The sequence below is a fragment of the Ascaphus truei genome, chromosome 7 (assembly GCF_040206685.1).
Source record: "Ascaphus truei isolate aAscTru1 chromosome 7, aAscTru1.hap1, whole genome shotgun sequence".
Taxonomy (NCBI): domain Eukaryota; kingdom Metazoa; phylum Chordata; class Amphibia; order Anura; family Ascaphidae; genus Ascaphus; species Ascaphus truei.
This window is the reverse complement of record NC_134489.1, coordinates 111,293,209-111,314,438: the sequence shown is the minus strand read 5'-3', so window position 1 is coordinate 111,314,438 and position 21,230 is coordinate 111,293,209. Positions and strand designations below refer to the sequence as shown.

Here is a 21,230-nt window from a genome sequence, read left to right as displayed (position 1 = left end):
TCCCCTGTCCTTGGCTGTGCTTCCCCTGTGAGCGGCTGTGCTTCCCCATGTGAGCGGCTCTGCTTCCCCTGTGCTTGGCTGTGCTTCCCTTGTGCTTTCTCTGTGAGCGGCTCTGCTTCCCCTGTGCTGCTGTGCTTCCCCTGTGCTTCGCTGTACTTCCCCTGTGCTTGGCTGTGCTTCCCCTGTGCTTACTCTGTGCTTCGCTGTACTTCCCCTGTGCTTGGCTGTGCTTCCCCTGTGCTTTCTCTGTGAGCGGCTCTGCTTCCCCTGTGCTTGGCTGTGCTTCCCCTGTGCTTCCCCTGTGCTTGGCTGTGCTTCCCCTGTGCTTGGCTGTGCTTCCCCTGTGCTTGGCTGTGCTTCCCCTGTGCTTGGCTGTGCTTCCCCTGTGCTTGGCTGTGCTTCCGCTGTGCTTGGCTGTGCTTCCCCTGTGCTTGGCTGTGCTTCCCCTGTGCTTGGCTGTGCTTCCCCTGTGCTTGGCTGTGCTTCCCCTGTGCTTGGCTGTGCTTCCCTTGTGCTTGGCCGTGCTTCCCCTGTGCTTGGCTGTGCTTCCCCTGTGCTTGGCTGTGCTTCCCCTGTGCTTGGCTGTGCTTCCCCTGTGCTTGGCTGTGCTTCCCCTGTGCTTGGCTGTGCTTCCCCTGTGCTTCCCCTGTGCTTGGCTGTGCTTCCCCTGTGCTTGGCTGTGCTTCCCTGTGCTTGGCTGTGCTTCCCTTGTGCTTCCCCTGTGTTTGGCTGTGCTTCCCTTGTGCTTCCCCTGTGCTTGGCTGTGCTTCCCCTGTGCTTGGCTGTGCTTCCCTTGTGCTTCCCCTGTGCTTGGCTGTGCTTCCCCTGTGCTTGGCTGTGCTTCCCTTGTGCTTGGCTGTGCTTCCCCTGTGCTTCCCTTGTGCTTCCCCTGTGCTTGGCTGTGCTTCCCTTGTGCTTCCCCTGTGCTTGGCTGTGCTTCCCCTGTGCTTGGCTGTGCTTCCCCTGTGCTTGGCTGTGCTTCCCCTGTGCTTGGCTGTGCTTCCCTTGTGCTTCCCCTGTGCTTGGCTGTGCTTCCCCTGTGCTTGGCTGTGCTTCCCTTGTGCTTCCCCTGTGCTTCCCCTGTGCTTGGCTGTGCTTCCCCTGTGCTTGGCTGTGCTTCCCTTGTGCTTCCCCTGTGCTTGGCTGTGCTTCCCCTGTGCTTGGCTGTGCTTCCCCTGTGCTTGGCTGTGCTTCCCCTGTGCTTCCCTTGTGCTTCCCCTGTGCTTGGCTGTGCTTCCCCTGTGCTTGGCTGTGCTTCCCCTGTGCTTGGCTGTGCTTCCCCTGTGCTTGGCTGTGCTTCCCCTGTGCTTGTCTGTGCTTCCCCTGTGCTTCCCCTGTGCTTCCCTTGTGCTTCCCCTGTGCTTGGCTGTGCTTCCCCTGTGCTTCCCTTGTGCTTCCCCTGTGCTTGGCTGTGCTTCCCCTGTGCTTGGCTGTGCTTCCCCTGTGCTTCCACTGTGAGCGGACACACTGCTTCCTCTCTGAGCAGCCCAGATACTGCAGGGTTAACACGGCTCATGTCAGAGATGCTATGACAGTTTAACCCCGTCCCTGCCAGAAGCGCCTGCTCTGAGCACCGCACAGGGCGTGCTACACTGAAGCTCTCAGTCAGACAAACCTCACATGTGCTGGGACCGTGCTACAGTTTTACTGCCACGGGGTCTTCTAGGCCTCTCCAGCAGCAAAGGGGTTACTGGTGTCACAATCATATGTCGCTATGTGGGACTGCGCCTTCAACCCCTTAGTGTCGAGCAGGAACACGAGAGAGAAGTAGTTACATGGAAGAGCCTTCTAGCAAAAGTGGTAGGGGGGCGAATATAACCCCACGAATGAAACAATACTTGTGGCAAATACGAGAGTGCGGAGTCTCAGGTTAATGTGCCACGCCAGTCCTTGTGCCAGTGTTTCTGTGCCAGTCCTGTTATGTGTTTGCGTTCTCCCTAATCACAATGACGGATGTTTATAAGCCTCGTCTAGACAATGGACGCCCGGCAATCCCCTGTGTTTATCCGGCAGTTCCTGGCGCGGGGGTGGGAGGGTCTGGGACCGCAGGAAGGAAACGCCAGGTCCCCGCGAGCTCGGACACTGCAGATATCAGGGACGCAGCCTTTGTTCTGACAAATTCCTCTGAACGCCAGATCTGATCCACCCAAAATCATGACATCCGCAGCCAGAGCAGGAAAACACATTCACACACGTTTCACTGAGAGGGGTGGGGGACAGGGAGATGGGGAGAGAGGGGGGTGGGGGGAGAGAGGGGGGTGGGGGGAGAGGGACATGGGGAGACAGGGGGTGGGAGACAGGGAGAGGGGAGACGGGGGTGGGAGACAGAGAGAGGGGGGTGGGGGGGAGAGGGAGATGGGGAGAGAGGGGGGTGGGGGAGAGGGACATGGGGAGACAGGGGGTGGGAGACAGGGAGAGGGGAGACGGGGGTGGGAGACAGAGAGAGGGGAGTAGGGGGGAGAGGGAGATGGGGAGAGAGGGGGGTGGGGGAGAGGGACATGGGGAGACAGGGGGTGGGAGACAGAGAGAGGGGGGTGGGGGGGAGATGGAGATGGGAAGAGAGGGTGGTGGGGGGGGAGAGGATCCAAGGGAGGGAGAAAAGGAGAGGGAGGGAGGGAGAAAAGAAGATGTGAGGGAAAGGGGAGAAATAGAGGGGATGAAGTATAGAGAGGTAAGGAGAGAGAAAGAGGGGGAGGTGGAATGAGGTAGAGAGAGTGGGTGAGGTGAAGAGGAGAGGGAGAGCAAGCAGAGTAAGACTAGCGGCTAGATTCACTAATACTGGGGTACAGAGGTCCAAACTCCAGTTCTCAAGCCCCCCCGCCCCACCAACAGATCAGGTTTTCAGAATATCCCAGCTTCAGCAAAGCTGGCTCAATCATCAACTGAGCCACTGATTGAGCCACCTGTGCTGAAGCAGGGATATTCAGAAAACCTGACCTGTTGGGGGGGTCTTGAGGGCTGAGGTTGAGACCCCCTGCACTAAGGTATTGGCAGTATATACAGTATGTATATACTTATATAGCACCCCCAATGTATGCAGCGCTTCGCAGAATCCGCAAATACAGGGAGATAATATAGAAAGTCCCACTCGTGCATGAAACCGGAAGGATTCCCTGCCCAACAGAGCTTACAATCTAAACGGAACAGAATACCGTAGGAGCACGTGCAGTGTAGAGCGTATTTGCAGGGGAAGTCAGGCGTAGAGGGAGGAGCCACCAACTCAAATCTCCGTTAACCTTTTGTAACCTTCGCCTGTTAATTATAACGCAGTATTCCCTAACGCAAAGAATGTGGCGCTAACCCGGAGTGCCTGGCGTGTTCTGTACCGGCCTCTATTCTAAGGGATATAATATCATGGCCGCCTAAATTCTATTCCTCCCATATTCACTAAGCAGCATTACGTTTAGCACCAGGAAATAACGCGTACCCAGCCCGGGCGTTACTCCCGGGCGTTACTCCCGGGCTGCCTGAGATATAAAAGGGAAGGGATTGGGGAGTGATCAACTAAACCATACTAATTGTATAATGAAACAAATACATTTTAATTGATAATGATATATGAAAGTAGGTGCAACTGTGAACTGAAGTGAATCAGAAAAAGGTGAGGGGTACAGTGACCAGTACTCCAAAAAGAATTCACTTAAATGCACACTACCTATATTTAAAATATAACCTTTAATATCATATACTTAAAACATATATTACCAAAGAAAATGTGTGATAACTATTAAAAATAAATTAAATAAAGTCACTCGTGCTACCAAGAAAGCCTCTCATATGTAGATACTCCAATGTACCATTGGGACTGGAGTATTAGAGGCTACTGAAGGTGCACACAGCCAGGGTGGGCAAATAAGCTCACCACTTCACTAGCTAGCCCGATAAGCGAGTAAATATAGTAGCAGCAGGGACGCGTGATGATGTTGTCAGCCCCTGTTATGGGGCTGTTTTAATACAGTGTTTGTCAGCCATTCATTCTAGATTAGCCATATATATATATAAATGAGTGTAGTAGCTCGGTAATGATTCCTGGGGTATTTTGGCACTGAATACTTGGATATACTGTACCATCTATTTCAAGGTATATGATATACCATCCCTGCTGCTACTATATTTACTCGCTTATCGGGCTAGCTAGTGAAGTGGTGAGCTTATTTGCCCACCCTGGCTGCTTGCACCTTCTGTAGCCTCTAATACTCCAGTCCCAATGGTACATTGGAGTATCTACATATGAGAGGCTTTCTTGGTAGCACAAGTGACTTTATTTAATTTATTTTTAATAGTTATCACACATTTTCTTTGGTAATATATGTTTTAAGTATATGATATTAAAGGTTATATTTTAAATATAGGTAGTGTGCAGTTAAGTGAATTCTATTTGGAGTACTGGTCACTGTACCCCTCACCTTTGCCTGAGATATAGACACATTTAAACATGCTAAATCTATTCAAATGATTGACATTTGCATATTTCCCAGGTATCGCAGGGCTGTGTTCACCTCCTGTACCCAGATACCGGAGAAGCATGATGTAAGGGATTGGGTGATATGTCTAGAACTTTCCCAACCTTAGAGGGGTCTTCTACATGAGTACAATCGATCACCCAATGGCCGAGATCCATCAAACAGTGGCGCAGAATATGGCGCCCCTAGACCTGGCCACTGACTTGAATCCTAGTTTCGTTAAATCCCGGCCTGTGAGTGGGACAGAACGTCATTACAATCTAGAACTGCTGCTGTCTGCTCGGAACCCAGCGAGATCCTGGGGGTGAGCGATGCATCCATCTCTCAGTAATGTCTGTGATCGCCTGCCTCACCGGCGGAGAAAATCTTTGCATAATTACGATACGGGTATTTCAATTGGGGATCCACGTTTATTGATCTAAGCCAGGGGCGCCAACTCCAGTCCTCAAGGGCCAGCAACAGGTCAGGTTTCAGGATATCCCTGCTTCAGCACAGGTGGCTGAGTCACTCAAAGACTGAGCAACTAATTGAGCCATCTGTGCTGAAGCAGGAATATCCTGTGAGCCTGACCTGTTGGTGGCCATTGAGGACTGGAGTTGTCCCTTCTCTGGCAGAGGGGAAGTCAGGCATTTAAAACATCTAAATGAAACAATAATGTGTCTAAATGTGGCCGGCTGCGGGCTCAGCGTTTGGTTTTAGCTGTTGTTCTCATGAGGATTTCCAGAACTTTCTGCAGCAAAATACAAAGTAACAGAATGAGACACACGTGTAATGTTTGTATTGTTACTCTTCCTTTCAGCCACCGAAGATAGCAACAAATCGGCAACTAAGAAGCTTATGAGTAAAAGGACCTCCTCACACGTGGACACTACGTACAGGACCTCCTCACACGTGGACACCACATACATGTCCACCGCCTTCGCCAGAGCTGGGGACAGGACGTTGTTATCAGTAACTAATGCCAGCGTGTCTGCAGATAGCCCGGAGATAACGACTGATTATAACGCGGCTTCGGATGCAGACTTAGCAGGGTCCTCTCACACGGCAAGACAAAGGCATGAGACTGGCATCTCAACATGGGACGCTGGCATCTCAACACGGGACGCTGGCATCTCAACACGGGACGCTGGCATCTCAACACGGGACGCTGGCATCTCAACACGGGACGCTGGCATCTCAACACGGGACGCTGGCATCTCAACACAGGACGCTGGCATCTCAACACGGGACGCTGACATCTTAACACGGGACGTTGGCATCTCAACACGGGATGCTGACATCTCAACACAGGATGCTGGCATCTCAACACGGGATGCTGGCATCTCAACACAGGACGCTGACATCTCAACACGGGACGCTGGCATCTCAACACGGGACGCTGGCATCTCAACACGGGACGCTGGCATCTCAACACGGGACGCTGGCACCTCAACACGGGACTCTGGCATCTTAAAACGGGACACTGGCACCTCAACACGGGACTCTGGCACCTCAACACGGCACTCTGGCACCTCAACACAGCACTCTGGCACCTCCAAACGGGACTCTGGCACCTCCAAACGGGACTCTGGCACCTCCACACGGGACGCTGGCACCTCCACACGGGACTCTGGCACCTCCACACGGGACTCTGGCACCTCCACACAGGACTCTGGCACCTCAACAAGGGGCTCTGGCACCTCAACACGGGACTCTGGCACCTCAACATGGGACTCTGGCACCTTCACACTGGACTCTGGCAACTCAACACGGGATGCTGGCAACTCAACACGGGACTCTGGCACCTCCACACGGCACTCTGGCACCTCCACACGGGACTCTGGCACCTCAACACGGGACTCTGGCACCTCAACAAGGGGCTCTGGCACCTCAACAAGGGGCTCTGGCACCTCAACACGGGACTCTGGCACCTCCACACGGGACTCTGGTACCTCCACACGGGACTCTGGCACCTTCACACTGGACTCTGGCAACTCAACACGGGATGCTGGCAACTCAACACGGGACTCTGGCACCTCCACACGGCACTCTGGCACCTCAACACGGGACTCTGGCACCTCAACAAGGGGCTCTGGCACCTCAACACGGGACTCTGGCACCTCCACACGGGACTCTGGTACCTCCACACGGGACTCTGGCACCTTCACACTGGACTCTGGCAACTCAACACGGGATGCTGGCAACTCAACACGGGACTCTGGCACCTCCACACGGGACTCTGGCACCTCAACACGGGACTCTGGCACCTCAACACGGGACTCTGGCATCTTAAAATGGGACACTGGCAACTCAACACAGGACTCTGGCACCTCAACACGGGACTCTGGCACCTCCACACGGGAATCTGGCACCTCCACCCGGGACTCTGGCACCTCCACCCGGGACTCTGGCACCTCCACCTGGGACTCTGGCACCTCCACCCGGGACTCTGGCACCTCCACCCAGGACTCTGGCACCGCAACACGGAACTCTGGCACCTCAACACAGGTCTCTGGCACCTCAACACGGGTCTCTGGCACCTCAACACGGGACACTGGTACCTTAACACGGGACACTGGCACCTCCACACGGGACTCTGGCACCTCCACACGGGACTCTGGCACCTCCACACGGGACTCTGGCACCTCCACACGGGACTCTGGCACCTCCACACGGGACTCTGGCACCTCCACACGGGAGTCTGGCACCTCCACACTGGACTCTGGCACCTCCACACTGGACTCTGGCAACTCATCACGAGATGCTGGCAACTCAACATGGCACTCTGGCACCTCCACACGGGGCTCTGGCACCTCAACACGGGACTCTGGCATCTTAAAATGGGACAGTGGCACCTCCACATGGGACTCTGGCACCTCCACACGGGACTCTGGCAACTCATCACGGGATGCTGGCAACTCAACACGGCACTCTGGCACCTCCACACGGGACTCTGGCACCTCAACACGGGACTCTGACACCTCAACACAGGACTCTGGCACCTCCACACGGGACTCTGGCACCTCCACACGGGACTCTGGCACCTCCACACGGAACTCTGGCACCTCAACACGGGTCTCTGGCACCTCAACACGGGACTCTGGCACCTCAACACGGAACTCTGGCACCTCAACATGGGACTCTGGCACCTCAACACGAGACTCTGGCATCTTAAAACGGGACACTGGCACCTCAACACGGGACTCTGGCACCTCCACATGGGACTCTGCTACTTCCACACGGGACTCTGGCACCTCCACACGGGACTCTGGCACCTCCACACGGGACTCTGGCACCTCCACACGGGACTCCGGCACCTCAGTGCCTGGCACAGACCCCCTGCTGACCTCTTCCTATAGGATACTCACCTACTCATCTTCCAGTGCCCACCACACTTTGGATTCCACAATTCCTTTCACTAGTGTCCCAGTCACCGCTCCACATACAACAGACATGTTTACAGGGACAGATGTTATGACTAGTAAGTCAGAGTCCGGAGCAGCGAATACATCTGAGCCCTTGTATACAGACTTGCCATCATCATCATTTTCTTCCTCATCCAACAACTCATCACTGTCTATCTCTGTATCTTCATCGTCCACATTGTATATTTCAGCTTCCACCCAATTCTCCAGTGAGTCATTTTCTTCTTCTCCAGGAGAAGTGGCCACATTTTCCTCCTCCTCCTCCTCCTCCTCCTCCTCCTCCTCCTCCCTGGCCACAGAGTCTTCATCATCTGATGTCTTCTCTTCATCTCCTATTCCATTAACATCAGTTTTATCAGCTCAGTCCTCTTCCTCATTTTCCCCTTCTCTCTCTGAGATTCCCCCACTCTCTTTCTCCACGGCTTCCTATTTCTCTCCAACACCGATATCCACGCTACCTGCATTTACTCCTGTGTCATCTACAACGTTACTTCCACCATCGTCCCACACTGCACCATCTTCAGCAGATAGCACAGAGACCAGTGTCTCCCTTGTAACACCGTCACTCAGTCAGACTGTGGAGTCTTCAACAACCTCACAAAGTTCAGTAACTGGACACATCCCCCGGACCGACCAACCTGTGGGACACAGCACTGTCACTTCGTTTGATGGAGCTCTGAACAGCTCATCTCTCACCGGAACAGAAGACTTATTTCTGGGGACCCTGACACCGCAGGATGGAACTTCGCTGATAATCACTTCAACTGAGGAATCAAGGACACAAAGTGTTGCAGCAACAACACCCCTCTCTGAAGCTCCATCACAGCCAACGGAATCTGTTCCACCTACCACAACTTCCAAGAGTCTTCTCATACCGTTCCATTATAACACAGAGGGATTTCCCCAGTCTACCCTCAGGACTACGGGACCGGGTAACTCTGGACTGACCACAGGTTATTCAAACAGTCAGGGGGCAACAGGCAGCACCACTACAATGGATTATAACACTGTAATCTCAAGGTCATATCTAGGAACAAGTACTGCAGTGAGTACCAAAAGCAGGAAGACAGGTGCTCAAACCACAGCAACTTCTGGCAAAATGACTGGGGTATATTCCACCACCTCTGTGACGAAACCACCCACTTCCACTCTCTCCACTTCCACTCTCTCCACTACCACAGCATCAGCAGCAGCAGAAACAGGTCAGGCTCCCAGTGCACTGTGCATTTGTATAGTGGTGGCAGCGGAGGGATTAGCATAAATGTTTTATCTCACTGATGTTTTGGGGGGTTTTGCAGCCAGACCTTGCTCACCCAACCCCTGTCAGAATGGGGGCCTCTGTGTGGCTGATGATCGTATCCAAGCGTCCAGATGTGAGTGTCCGTCTGCCTGGCAAGGAGAGCACTGTGGGAGAGGTAAGTACCAGCGTACAGTGAATATCGGGGTGTTGTACGGCCCCCACACTGTGTGTAATGAGAATTTACGGAATAATGGAAATGATAAAAGCTATACTTATTCTTTTAGACATTAAAGGCTTCAGCTACCTCTGAAGTTAACATAGAAGGAGTATGCATGGCATGTATTCCCGCATCCCGAAGGTGTCCCCAAATGAATGGGAAAGCATTTTGTTGAGTTAGTTGGAGACATTATAATGTATTTCCATAACCGTTACCTGGCTGTGCACACTGTTTAATGCTCGTTTATACATCCACTCGCAGAACAATGCTATTATGTGAGACGTGTGGATGGTGGGAGCCCGTGTGAGACGTGTGGGGGTGGGAGCCTGTTTGAGATGTGTGGGTGTAAGAGCCTGTGTGAGACGTGTGGGGGTGGGAGCCTGTGTGAGACGTGTGGGGGTGGGAGCCTGTGTGAGACGTGTGGGGGTGGGAGCCTGTGTGAGACGTGTGGGGGTGGGAGCCTGTGTGAGACGTGTGGGGGTGGGAGCCTGTGTGAGACGTGTGGGGGTGGGAGCCTGTGTGAGACGTGTGGGGGTGGGAGCCTGTGTGAGACGTGTGGGGGTGGGAGCCTGTGTCACACGTGTGGGGGTGGGAGCCTGTGTGAGACGTGTGGGGGTGGGAGCCTGTGTGAGACGTGTGGGGGTGGGAGCCTGTGTGAGACGTGTGGGGGTGGGAGCCTGTGTGAGACGTGTGGATGGTGGGAGTCTGTGTGAGACGTGTGGATGGGGGGAGCCTGTGTGAGACGTGTGGATGGTGGGAGCCTGTGTGAGACGTGTGGATGGGGGGAGCCTCTGTGAGACGTGTGGATGGTGGGAGCCTGTGTGAGACGTGTCGATGGGGGGAGCCTGTGGGAGACGTGTGGGGGTGGGAGCCTGTGTGAGACGTGTGGGGGTGGGAGCCTGTGTGAGACGTGTGGATGGTGGGAGCCTGTGTGAGACGTGTGGATGGTGGTAGCCTGTGTGAGATGTGTGTGGGGGTGGGAGCCTGTGTGAGACGTGTGGGGGTGGGAGCCTGTGTGAGACGTGTGGGGGTGGGAGCCTGTGTGAGACGTGTGGGGGTGGGAGCCTGTGTGAGACGTGTGGGGGTGGGAGCCTGTGTGAGACGTGTGGGGGTGGGAGCCTGTGAGAGACGTGTGGGGGTGGGAGCCTGTGTGAGACGTGTGGGGGTGGGCACCTGTGTGACACGTGTGGGGGTGGGAGCCTGTGTGAGACGTGTGGGGGTGGGAGCCTGTGTGAGACGTGTGGGGGTGGGAGCCTGTGTGAGACGTGTGGGGGTGGGAGCCTGTGTGAGACGTGTGGATGGTGGGAGTCTGTGTGAGACGTGTGGATGGGGGGAGCCTGTGTGAGACGTGTGGATGGTGGGAGCCTGTGTGAGACGTGTGGATGGGGGGAGCCTCTGTGAGACGTGTGGATGGTGGGAGCCTGTGTGAGACGTGTCGATGGGGTGAGCCTGTGTGAGACGTGTGGGGGTGGGAGCCTGTGTGAGACGTGTGGGGGTGGGAGCCTGTGTGAGACGTGTGGGGGCGGGAGCCTGTGTGAGACGTGTGGGGGTGGGACCTGTGTGAGACGTGTGGGGGTGGGAGCCTGTGTGAGACGTGTGGATGGGGGGAGCCTGTGTGAGACGTGTGGATGGAGGGAGCCTGTGTGAGACGTGTGGATGGTGGGAGCCTGTGTGAGACGTTTGGATGGTGGGAGCCTGTGTGAGACGTGTGGATGGTGGGAGCCTGTGTGAGACGTGTGGGGGCGGGAGCCTGTGTGAGACGTGTGGGGGTGGGACCTGTGTGAGACGTGTGGGGGCGGGAGCCTGTGTGAGACGTGTGGGGGTGGGAGCCTGTGTGAGACGTGTGGATGGGGGGAGCCTGTGTGAGACGTGTGGATGGTGGGAGCCTGTGTGAGACGTGTGGATGGTGGGAGCCTGTGTGAGACGTGTGGATGGGGGGAGCCTGTGTGAGATGTGTGGGGGTGGGAGCTTGTGTGAGACGTGTGGATGGTGGGAGCCTGTGTGAGACGTGTGGACGGGGGGAGCCTCTGTGAGATGTGTGGATGGTGGGAGCCTGTGTGAGACCTGTGGATGGGGGGAGACTGTGTGAGACATGTGGGGGCAGGAGCCTGTGTGAGACGTGTGGGGACGGGACCTGTGTGAGACGTGTGGGGGTGGGAGGCTGTGTGAGACGTGTGGATGGTGGGAGCCTGTGTGAGACGTGTGGATGGGGGGAGCCTGTGTGAGACGTGTGGATGGGGGGAGCCTGTGTGAGACGTGTGGATGGTGGGAGCCTGTGTGGGACGTGTGGAGGATGGGAGCCTGTGTGAGTCGTGTGGATGGTGGGAGCCTGTGTGAGACGTGTGTGGGGGTGGGAGCCTGTGTGAGATGTGTGGATGGTGGGAGCCTGTGTGAGACGTGTGGGGGTGGGAGCCTGTGTGAGACGTGTGGGGGTGGGAGCCTGTGTGAGACGTGTGGATGGTGGGAGCCTGTGTGAGACGTGTGGATGGTGGGAGCCTGTGTGAGACGTGTGGATGGTGGGAGCCTGTGTGAGACGTGTGGATGGTGGGAGCCTGTGTGAGACGTGTGGATGGTGGGAGCCTGTGTGAGACGTGTGGATGGTGGGAGCCTGTGTGAGACTTGTGGGGGTGGGAGCCTGTGGGAGACTTGTGGGGGTGGGAGCCTGTGTGAGACGTGTGGATGGTGGGAGCCTGTGTGAGACGTGTGGATGGTGGGAGCCTGTGTGAGACGTGTGGATGGTGGTAGCCTGTGTGAGATGTGTGTGGGGGTGGGAGCCTGTGTGAGACGTGTGGGGGTGGGAGCCTGTGTGAGACGTGTGGATGGTGGGAGCCTGTGTGAGACGTGTGGATGGTGGGAGCCTGTGTGAGACGTGTGGATGGGGGGAGCCTGTGTGAGACGTGTGGGGGTGGGAGCCTGTGTGAGACGTGTGGATGGTGGGAGCCTGTGTGAGACGTGTGGATGGGGGGAGCCTCTGTGAGACGTGTGGATGGTGGGAGCCTGTGTGAGACGTGTGGATGGGGGGAGCCTGTGTGAGACGTGTGGATGGGGGGAGCCTGTGTGAGACGTGTGGATGGGGGGAGCCTGTGTGAGACGTGTGGATGGTGGGAGCCTGTGTGAGACGTGTGGATGGGGGGAGCCTCTGTGAGACGTGTGGATGGGGGGAGCCTGTGTGAGACGTGTGGATGGTGGGAGCCTGTGTGAGACGTGTGGATGGGGGGAGCCTGTGTGAGACGTGTGGATGGGGGGAGCCTGTGTGAGACGTGTGGATGGTGGGAGCCTGTGTGAGACGTGTCGATGGGGGGAGCCTGTGTGAGACGTGTGGGGGTGGGAGCCTGTGTGAGACGTGTGGGGGTGGGAGCCTGTGTGAGACGTGTGGGGGCGGGACCTGTGTGAGACGTGTGGGGGTGGGAGCCTGTGTGAGACGTGTGGATGGGGGGAGCCTGTGTGAGACGTGTGGATGGAGGGAGCCTGTGTGAGACGTGTGGATGGTGGGAGCCTGTGTGAGACGTGTGGATGGTGGGAGCCTGTGTGAGACGTGTGGATGGGGGGAGCCTGTGTGAGATGTGTGGGGGTGGGAGCTTGTGTGAGACGTGTGGATGGTGGGAGCCTGTGTGAGACGTGTGGATGGGGGGAGCCTCTGTGAGACGTGTGGATGGTGGGAGCCTGTGTGAGACCTGTGGATGGGGGGAGCCTGTGTGAGACGTGTGGATGGTGGGAGCCTGTGTGAGACGTGTGGATGGGGGGAGCCTGTGTGAGACGTGTGGATGGGGGGAGCCTGTGTGAGACGTGTGGATGGTGGGAGCCTGTGTGAGACGTGTGGATGGTGGGAGCCTGTGTGAGATGTGTGTGGGGGTGGGAGCCTGTGTGAGACGTGTGGATGGGGGGAGCTTCTGTGAGACGTGTGGATGGTGGGAGCCTGTGTGAGACGTGTCGATGGGGTGAGCCTGTGTGAGACGTGTGGGGGTGGGAGCCTGTGTGAGACGTGTGGGGGTGGGAGCCTGTGTGAGACGTGTGGGGGCGGGAGCCTGTGTGAGACGTGTGGGGGCGGGACCTGTGTGAGACGTGTGGGGGTGGGAGCCTGTGTGAGACGTGTGGATGGGGGGAGCCTGTGTGAGACGTGTGGATGGAGGGAGCCTGTGTGAGACGTGTGGATGGTGGGAGCCTGTGTGAGATGTTTGGATGGTGGGAGCCTGTGTGAGACGTGTGGATGGTGGGAGCCTGTGTGAGACGTGTGGGGGCGGGAGCCTGTGTGAGACGTGTGGGGGTGGGAGCCTGTGTGAGACGTGTGGGGGCGGGAGCCTGTGTGAGACGTGTGGGGGTGGGAGCCTGTGTGAGACGTGTGGATGGGGGGAGCCTGTGTGAGACGTGTGGATGGTGGGAGCCTGTGTGAGACGTGTGGATGGTGGGAGCCTGTGTGAGACGTGTGGATGGGGGGAGCCTGTGTGAGATGTGTGGGGGTGGGAGCTTGTGTGAGACGTGTGGATGGTGGGAGCCTGTGTGAGACGTGTGGACGGGGGGAGCCTCTGTGAGATGTGTGGATGGTGGGAGCCTGTGTGAGACCTGTGGATGGGGGGAGCCTGTGTGAGACATGTGGGGGCGGGAGCCTGTGTGAGACGTGTGGGGACGGGACCTGTGTGAGACGTGTGGGGGTGGGAGGCTGTGTGAGACGTGTGGGGGTGGGAGGCTGTGTGAGACGTGTGGATGGTGGGAGCCTGTGTGAGACGTGTGGATGGGGGGAGCCTGTGTGAGACGTGTGGATGGGGGGAGCCTGTGTGAGACGTGTGGATGGTGGGAGCCTGTGTGGGACGTGTGGATGGTGGGAGCCTGTGTGAGTCGTGTGGATGGTGGGAGCCTGTGTGAGACGTGTGTGGGGGTGGGAGCCTGTGTGAGATGTGTGGATGGTGGGAGCCTGTGTGAGACGTGTGGGGGTGGGAGCCTGTGTGAGACGTGTGGGGGTGGGAGCCTGTGTGAGACGTGTGGATGGTGGGAGCCTGTGTGAGACGTGTGGATGGTGGGAGCCTGTGTGAGACGTGTGGATGGTGGGAGCCTGTGTGAGACGTGTGGATGGTGGGAGCCTGTGTGAGACGTGTGGATGGTGGGAGCCTGTGTGAGACGTGTGGATGGTGGGAGCCTGTGTGAGACTTGTGGGGGTGGGAGCCTGTGGGAGACTTGTGGGGGTGGGAGCCTGTGTGAGACGTGTGGATGGTGGGAGCCTGTGTGAGACGTGTGGATGGTGGGAGCCTGTGTGAGACGTGTGGATGGTGGTAGCCTGTGTGAGATGTGTGTGGGGGTGGGAGCCTGTGTGAGACGTGTGGGGGTGGGAGCCTGTGTGAGACGTGTGGATGGTGGGAGCCTGTGTGAGACGTGTGGATGGTGGGAGCCTGTGTGAGACGTGTGGATGGGGGGAGCCTGTGTGAGACGTGTGGGGGTGGGAGCCTGTGTGAGACGTGTGGGGGTGGGAGCCTGTGTGAGACGTGTGGATGGGGGGAGCCTGTGTGAGACGTGTGGATGGTGGGAGCCTGTGTGAGACGTGTGGATGGTGGGAGCCTGTGTGAGACGTGTGGATGGGGGGAGCCTGTGTGAGATGTGTGGGGGTGGGAGCTTGTGTGAGACGTGTGGATGGTGGGAGCCTGTGTGAGACGTGTGGACGGGGGGAGCCTCTGTGAGATGTGTGGATGGTGGGAGCCTGTGTGAGACCTGTGGATGGGGGGAGCCTGTGTGAGACATGTGGGGGCGGGAGCCTGTGTGAGACGTGTGGGGACGGGACCTGTGTGAGACGTGTGGGGGTGGGAGGCTGTGTGAGACGTGTGGGGGTGGGAGGCTGTGTGAGACGTGTGGATGGTGGGAGCCTGTGTGAGACGTGTGGATGGGGGGAGCCTGTGTGAGACGTGTGGATGGGGGGAGCCTGTGTGAGACGTGTGGATGGTGGGAGCCTGTGTGGGACGTGTGGATGGTGGGAGCCTGTGTGAGTCGTGTGGATGGTGGGAGCCTGTGTGAGACGTGTGTGGGGGTGGGAGCCTGTGTGAGATGTGTGGATGGTGGGAGCCTGTGTGAGACGTGTGGGGGTGGGAGCCTGTGTGAGACGTGTGGGGGTGGGAGCCTGTGTGAGACGTGTGGATGGTGGGAGCCTGTGTGAGACGTGTGGATGGTGGGAGCCTGTGTGAGACGTGTGGATGGTGGGAGCCTGTGTGAGACGTGTGGATGGTGGGAGCCTGTGTGAGACGTGTGGATGGTGGGAGCCTGTGTGAGACGTGTGGATGGTGGGAGCCTGTGTGAGACTTGTGGGGGTGGGAGCCTGTGGGAGACTTGTGGGGGTGGGAGCCTGTGTGAGACGTGTGGATGGTGGGAGCCTGTGTGAGACGTGTGGATGGTGGGAGCCTGTGTGAGACGTGTGGATGGTGGTAGCCTGTGTGAGATGTGTGTGGGGGTGGGAGCCTGTGTGAGACGTGTGGGGGTGGGAGCCTGTGTGAGACGTGTGGATGGTGGGAGCCTGTGTGAGACGTGTGGATGGTGGGAGCCTGTGTGAGACGTGTGGATGGGGGGAGCCTGTGTGAGACGTGTGGGGGTGGGAGCCTGTGTGAGACGTGTGGATGGTGGGAGCCTGTGTGAGACGTGTGGATGGGGGGAGCCTCTGTGAGACGTGTGGATGATGGGAGCCTGTGTGAGACGTGTGGATGGTGGGAGCCTGTGTGAGACGTGTGGATGGGGGGAGCCTTTGTGAGACGTGTGGATGGGGGGAGCCTGTGTGAGACGTGTGGATGGTGGGAGCCTGTGTGAGACGTGTGGATGGGGGGAGCCTCTGTGAGACGTGTGGATGGGGGGAGCCTGTGTGAGACGTGTGGATGGTGGGAGCCTGTGTGAGACGTGTGGATGGGGGGAGCCTGTGTGAGACGTGTGGATGGTGGGAGCCTGTGTGAGACGTGTGGATGGGGGGAGCCTGTGTGAGACGTGTGGATGGGGGGAGCCTGTGTGAGACGTGTGGATGGTGGGAGCCTGTGTGAGACGTGTCGATGGGGGGAGCCTGTGTGAGACGTGTGGGGGTGGGAGCCTGTGTGAGACGTGTGGGGGTGGGAGCCTGTGTGAGACGTGTGGGGGTGGGAGCCTGTGTGAGACGTGTGGATGGGGGGAGCCTGTGTGAGACATGTGGATGGGGGGAGCCTGTGTGAGACATGTGGATGGAGGGAGCCTGTGTGAGACGTGTGGATGGTGGGAGCCTGTGTGAGACGTGTGGATGGTGGGAGCCTGTGTGAGACGTGTGGATGGGGGGAGCCTGTGTGAGATGTGTGGGGGTGGGAGCTTGTGTGAGGCGTGTGGATGGTGGGAGCCTGTGTGAGACGTGTAGATGGGGGGAGCCTCTGTGAGACGTGTGGATGGTGGGAGCCTGTGTGAGACGTGTGGATGGGGGGAGCCTGTGTGAGACGTGTGGATGGGGGGAGCCTGTGTGAGACGTGTGGATGGTGGGAGCCTGTGTGAGACGTGTGGATGGTGGGAGCCTGTGTGAGATGTGTGTGGGGGTGGGAGCCTGTGTGAGACGTGTGGATGGTGGGAGCCTGTGTGAGACGTGTGGGTGTGGGAGCCTGTGTGAGACGTGTGGGGGTGGGAGCCTGTGTGAGATGTGTGGGGGTGGGAGCCTGTGTGAGACGTGTGGATGGTGGGAGCCTGTGTGAGACGTGTGGATGGTGGGAGCCTGTGTGAGACGTGTGGATGGTGGGAGCCTGTGTGAGACGTGTGGATGGTGGGAGCCTGTGTGAGACGTGTGGATGGTGGGAGCCTGTGTGAGACGTGTGGATGGTGGGAGCCTGTGTGAGATGTGTGTGGGGGTGGGAGCCTGTGTGAGACGTGTGGATGGTGGGAGCCTGTGTGAGACGTGTGGGTGTGGGAGCCTGTGTGAGACGTGTGGGGGTGGGAGCCTGTGTGAGATGTGTGGGGGTGGGAGCCTGTGTGAGACGTGTGGATGGTGGGAGCCTGTGTGAGACGTGTGGATGGTGGGAGCCTGTGTGAGACGTGTGGATGGTGGGAGCCTGTGTGAGACGTGTGGATGGTGGGAGCCTGTGTGAGACGTGTGGATGGTGGGAGCCTGTGTGAGACGTGTGGATGGTGGGAGCCTGTGTGAGACGTGTGGGGGTGGGAGCCTGTGGGAGACGTGTGGGGGTGGGAGCCTGTGTGAGACGTGTGGATGGTGGGAGCCTGTGTGAGACGTGTGGATGGGGGGAGCCTGTGTGAGACGTGTGGATGGGGGGAGCCTGTGTGAGACGTGTGGATGGTGGGAGCCTGTGTGAGACGTGTCGATGGGGGGAGCCTGTGTGAGACGTGTGGGGGTGGGAGCCTGTGTGAGACGTGTGGGGGTGGGAGCCTGTGTGAGACGTGTGGGGGTGGGAGCCTGTGTGAGACGTGTGGATGGGGGGAGCCTGTGTGAGACATGTGGATGGGGGGAGCCTGTGTGAGACATGTGGATGGAGGGAGCCTGTGTGAGACGTGTGGATGGTGGGAGCCTGTGTGAGACGTGTGGATGGTGGGAGCCTGTGTGAGACGTGTGGATGGGGGGAGCCTGTGTGAGATGTGTGGGGGTGGGAGCTTGTGTGAGGCGTGTGGATGGTGGGAGCCTGTGTGAGACGTGTAGATGGGGGGAGCCTCTGTGAGACGTGTGGATGGTGGGAGCCTGTGTGAGACGTGTGGATGGGGGGAGCCTGTGTGAGACGTGTGGATGGGGGGAGCCTGTGTGAGACGTGTGGATGGTGGGAGCCTGTGTGAGACGTGTGGATGGTGGGAGCCTGTGTGAGATGTGTGTGGGGGTGGGAGCCTGTGTGAGACGTGTGGATGGTGGGAGCCTGTGTGAGACGTGTGGATGGGGGGAGCCTGTGTGAGACGTGTGGATGGGGGGAGCCTGTGTGAGACGTGTGGATGGTGGGAGCCTGTGTGAGACGTGTCGATGGGGGGAGCCTGTGTGAGACGTGTGGGGGTGGGAGCCTGTGTGAGACGTGTGGGGGTGGGAGCCTGTGTGAGACGTGTGGGGGTGGGAGCCTGTGTGAGACGTGTGGATGGGGGGAGCCTGTGTGAGACATGTGGATGGAGGGAGCCTGTGTGAGACGTGTGGATGGTGGGAGCCTGTGTGAGACGTGTGGATGGTGGGAGCCTGTGTGAGACGTGTGGATGGGGGGAGCCTGTGTGAGATGTGTGGGGGTGGGAGCTTGTGTGAGGCGTGTGGATGGTGGGAGCCTGTGTGAGACGTGTAGATGGGGGGAGCCTCTGTGAGACGTGTGGATGGTGGGAGCCTGTGTGAGACGTGTGGATGGGGGGAGCCTGTGTGAGACGTGTGGATGGGGGGAGCCTGTGTGAGACGTGTGGATGGTGGGAGCCTGTGTGAGACGTGTGGATGGTGGGAGCCTGTGTGAGATGTGTGTGGGGGTGGGAGCCTGTGTGAGACGTGTGGATGGTGGGAGCCTGTGTGAGACGTGTGGGGGTGGGAGCCTGTGTGAGACGTGTGGGGGTGGGAGCCTGTGTGAGATGTGTGGGGGTGGGAGCCTGTGTGAGACGTGTGGATGGTGGGAGCCTGTGTGAGACTTGTGGGGGTGGGAGCCTGTGGGAGACTTGTGGGGGTGGGAGCCTGTGTGAGACGTGTGGATGGTGGGAGCCTGTGTGAGACGTGTGGATGGTGGGAGCCTGTGTGAGACGTGTGGATGGTGGTAGCCTGTGTGAGATGTGTGTGGGGGTGGGAGCCTGTGTGAGACGTGTGGGGGTGGGAGCCTGTGTGAGACGTGTGGATGGTGGGAGCCTGTGTGAGACGTGTGGATGGTGGGAGCCTGTGTGAGACGTGTGGATGGGGGGAGCCTGTGTGAGACGTGTGGGGGTGGGAGCCTGTGTGAGACGTGTGGATGGTGGGAGCCTGTGTGAGACGTGTGGATGGGGGGAGCCTCTGTGAGACGTGTGGATGATGGGAGCCTGTGTGAGACGTGTGGATGGTGGGAGCCTGTGTGAGACGTGTGGATGGGGGGAGCCTTTGTGAGACGTGTGGATGGGGGGAGCCTGTGTGAGACGTGTGGATGGTGGGAGCCTGTGTGAGACGTGTGGATGGGGGGAGCCTCTGTGAGACGTGTGGATGGGGGGAGCCTGTGTGAGACGTGTGGATGGTGGGAGCCTGTGTGAGACGTGTGGATGGGGGGAGCCTGTGTGAGACGTGTGGATGGTGGGAGCCTGTGTGAGACGTGTGGATGGGGGGAGCCTGTGTGAGACGTGTGGATGGGGGGAGCCTGTGTGAGACGTGTGGATGGTGGGAGCCTGTGTGAGACGTGTCGATGGGGGGAGCCTGTGTGAGACGTGTGGGGGTGGGAGCCTGTGTGAGACGTGTGGGGGTGGGAGCCTGTGTGAGACGTGTGGGGGTGGGAGCCTGTGTGAGACGTGTGGATGGGGGGAGCCTGTGTGAGACATGTGGATGGGGGGAGCCTGTGTGAGACATGTGGATGGAGGGAGCCTGTGTGAGACGTGTGGATGGTGGGAGCCTGTGTGAGACGTGTGGATGGTGGGAGCCTGTGTGAGACGTGTGGATGGGGGGAGCCTGTGTGAGATGTGTGGGGGTGGGAGCTTGTGTGAGGCGTGTGGATGGTGGGAGCCTGTGTGAGACGTGTAGATGGGGGGAGCCTCTGTGAGACGTGTGGATGGTGGGAGCCTGTGTGAGACGTGTGGATGGGGGGAGCCTGTGTGAGACGTGTGGATGGGGGGAGCCTGTGTGAGACGTGTGGATGGTGGGAGCCTGTGTGAGACGTGTGGATGGTGGGAGCCTGTGTGAGATGTGTGTGGGGGTGGGAGCCTGTGTGAGACGTGTGGATGGTGGGAGCCTGTGTGAGACGTGTGGGTGTGGGAGCCTGTGTGAGACGTGTGGGGGTGGGAGCCTGTGTGAGATGTGTGGGGGTGGGAGCCTGTGTGAGACGTGTGGATGGTGGGAGCCTGTGTGAGACGTGTGGATGGTGGGAGCCTGTGTGAGACGTGTGGATGGTGGGAGCCTGTGTGAGACGTGTGGATGGTGGGAGCCTGTGTGAGACGTGTGGATGGTGGGAGCCTGTGTGAGACGTGTGGATGGTGGGAGCCTGTGTGAGACGTGTGGGGGTGGGAGCCTGTGGGAGACGTGTGGGGGTGGGAGCCTGTGTGAGACGTGTGGATGGTGGGAGCCTGTGTGAGACGTGTGGATGGGGGGAGCCTGTGTGAGACGTGTGGATGGGGGGAGCCTGTGTGAGACGTGTGGATGGTGGGAGCCTGTGTGAGACGTGTCGATGGGGGGAGCCTGTGTGAGACGTGTGGGGGTGGGAGCCTGTGTGAGACGTGTGGGGGTGGGAGCCTGTGTGAGACGTGTGGGGGTGGGAGCCTGTGTGAGACGTGTGGATGGGGGGAGCCTGTGTGAGACGTGTGGATGGGGGGAGCCTGTGTGAGACGTGTGGATGGAGGGAGCCTGTGTGAGACGTGTGGATGGTGGGAGCCTGTGTGAGACGTGTGGATGGTGGGAGCCTGTGTGAGACGTGTGGATGGGGGGAGCCTGTGTGAGATGTGTGGGGGTGGGAGCTTGTGTGAGGCGTGTGGATGGTGGGAGCCTGTGTGAGACGTGTAGATGGGGGGAGCCTCTGTGAGACGTGTGGATGGTGGGAGCCTGTGTGAGACGTGTGGATGGGGGGAGCCTGTGTGAGACGTGTGGATGGGGGGAGCCTGTGTGAGACGTGTGGATGGTGGGAGCCTGTGTGAGACGTGTGGATGGTGGGAGCCTGTGTGAGATGTGTGTGGGGGTGGGAGCCTGTGTGAGACGTGTGGATGGTGGGAGCCTGTGTGAGACGTGTGGATGGGGGGAGCCTGTGTGAGACGTGTGGATGGGGGGAGCCTGTGTGAGACGTGTGGATGGTGGGAGCCTGTGTGAGACGTGTCGA

At 58.6% G+C, this 21,230-nt stretch overlaps 1 protein-coding gene across 2 annotated transcripts in view; it reads left to right on the top strand.

Moving 5' to 3' along the window:
- The window catches only part of HEG1 (heart development protein with EGF like domains 1), a 160,336-nt gene that overhangs the window by 44,523 nt on the left and 94,583 nt on the right, over positions 1-21,230 (top strand). For both annotated transcript variants that reach the window (XR_012802766.1, XM_075609900.1), the window contains exons 2-3: positions 5,263-9,069; positions 9,166-9,282. Coding sequence is in view for 1 of the 2 variants with exons in the window: in XM_075609900.1 (XP_075466015.1) it covers positions 5,263-9,069; positions 9,166-9,282 (3,924 nt within the window). In the remaining variant the exon portion in view is untranslated. The remainder of the gene's footprint in view (positions 1-5,262; positions 9,070-9,165; positions 9,283-21,230) is intronic.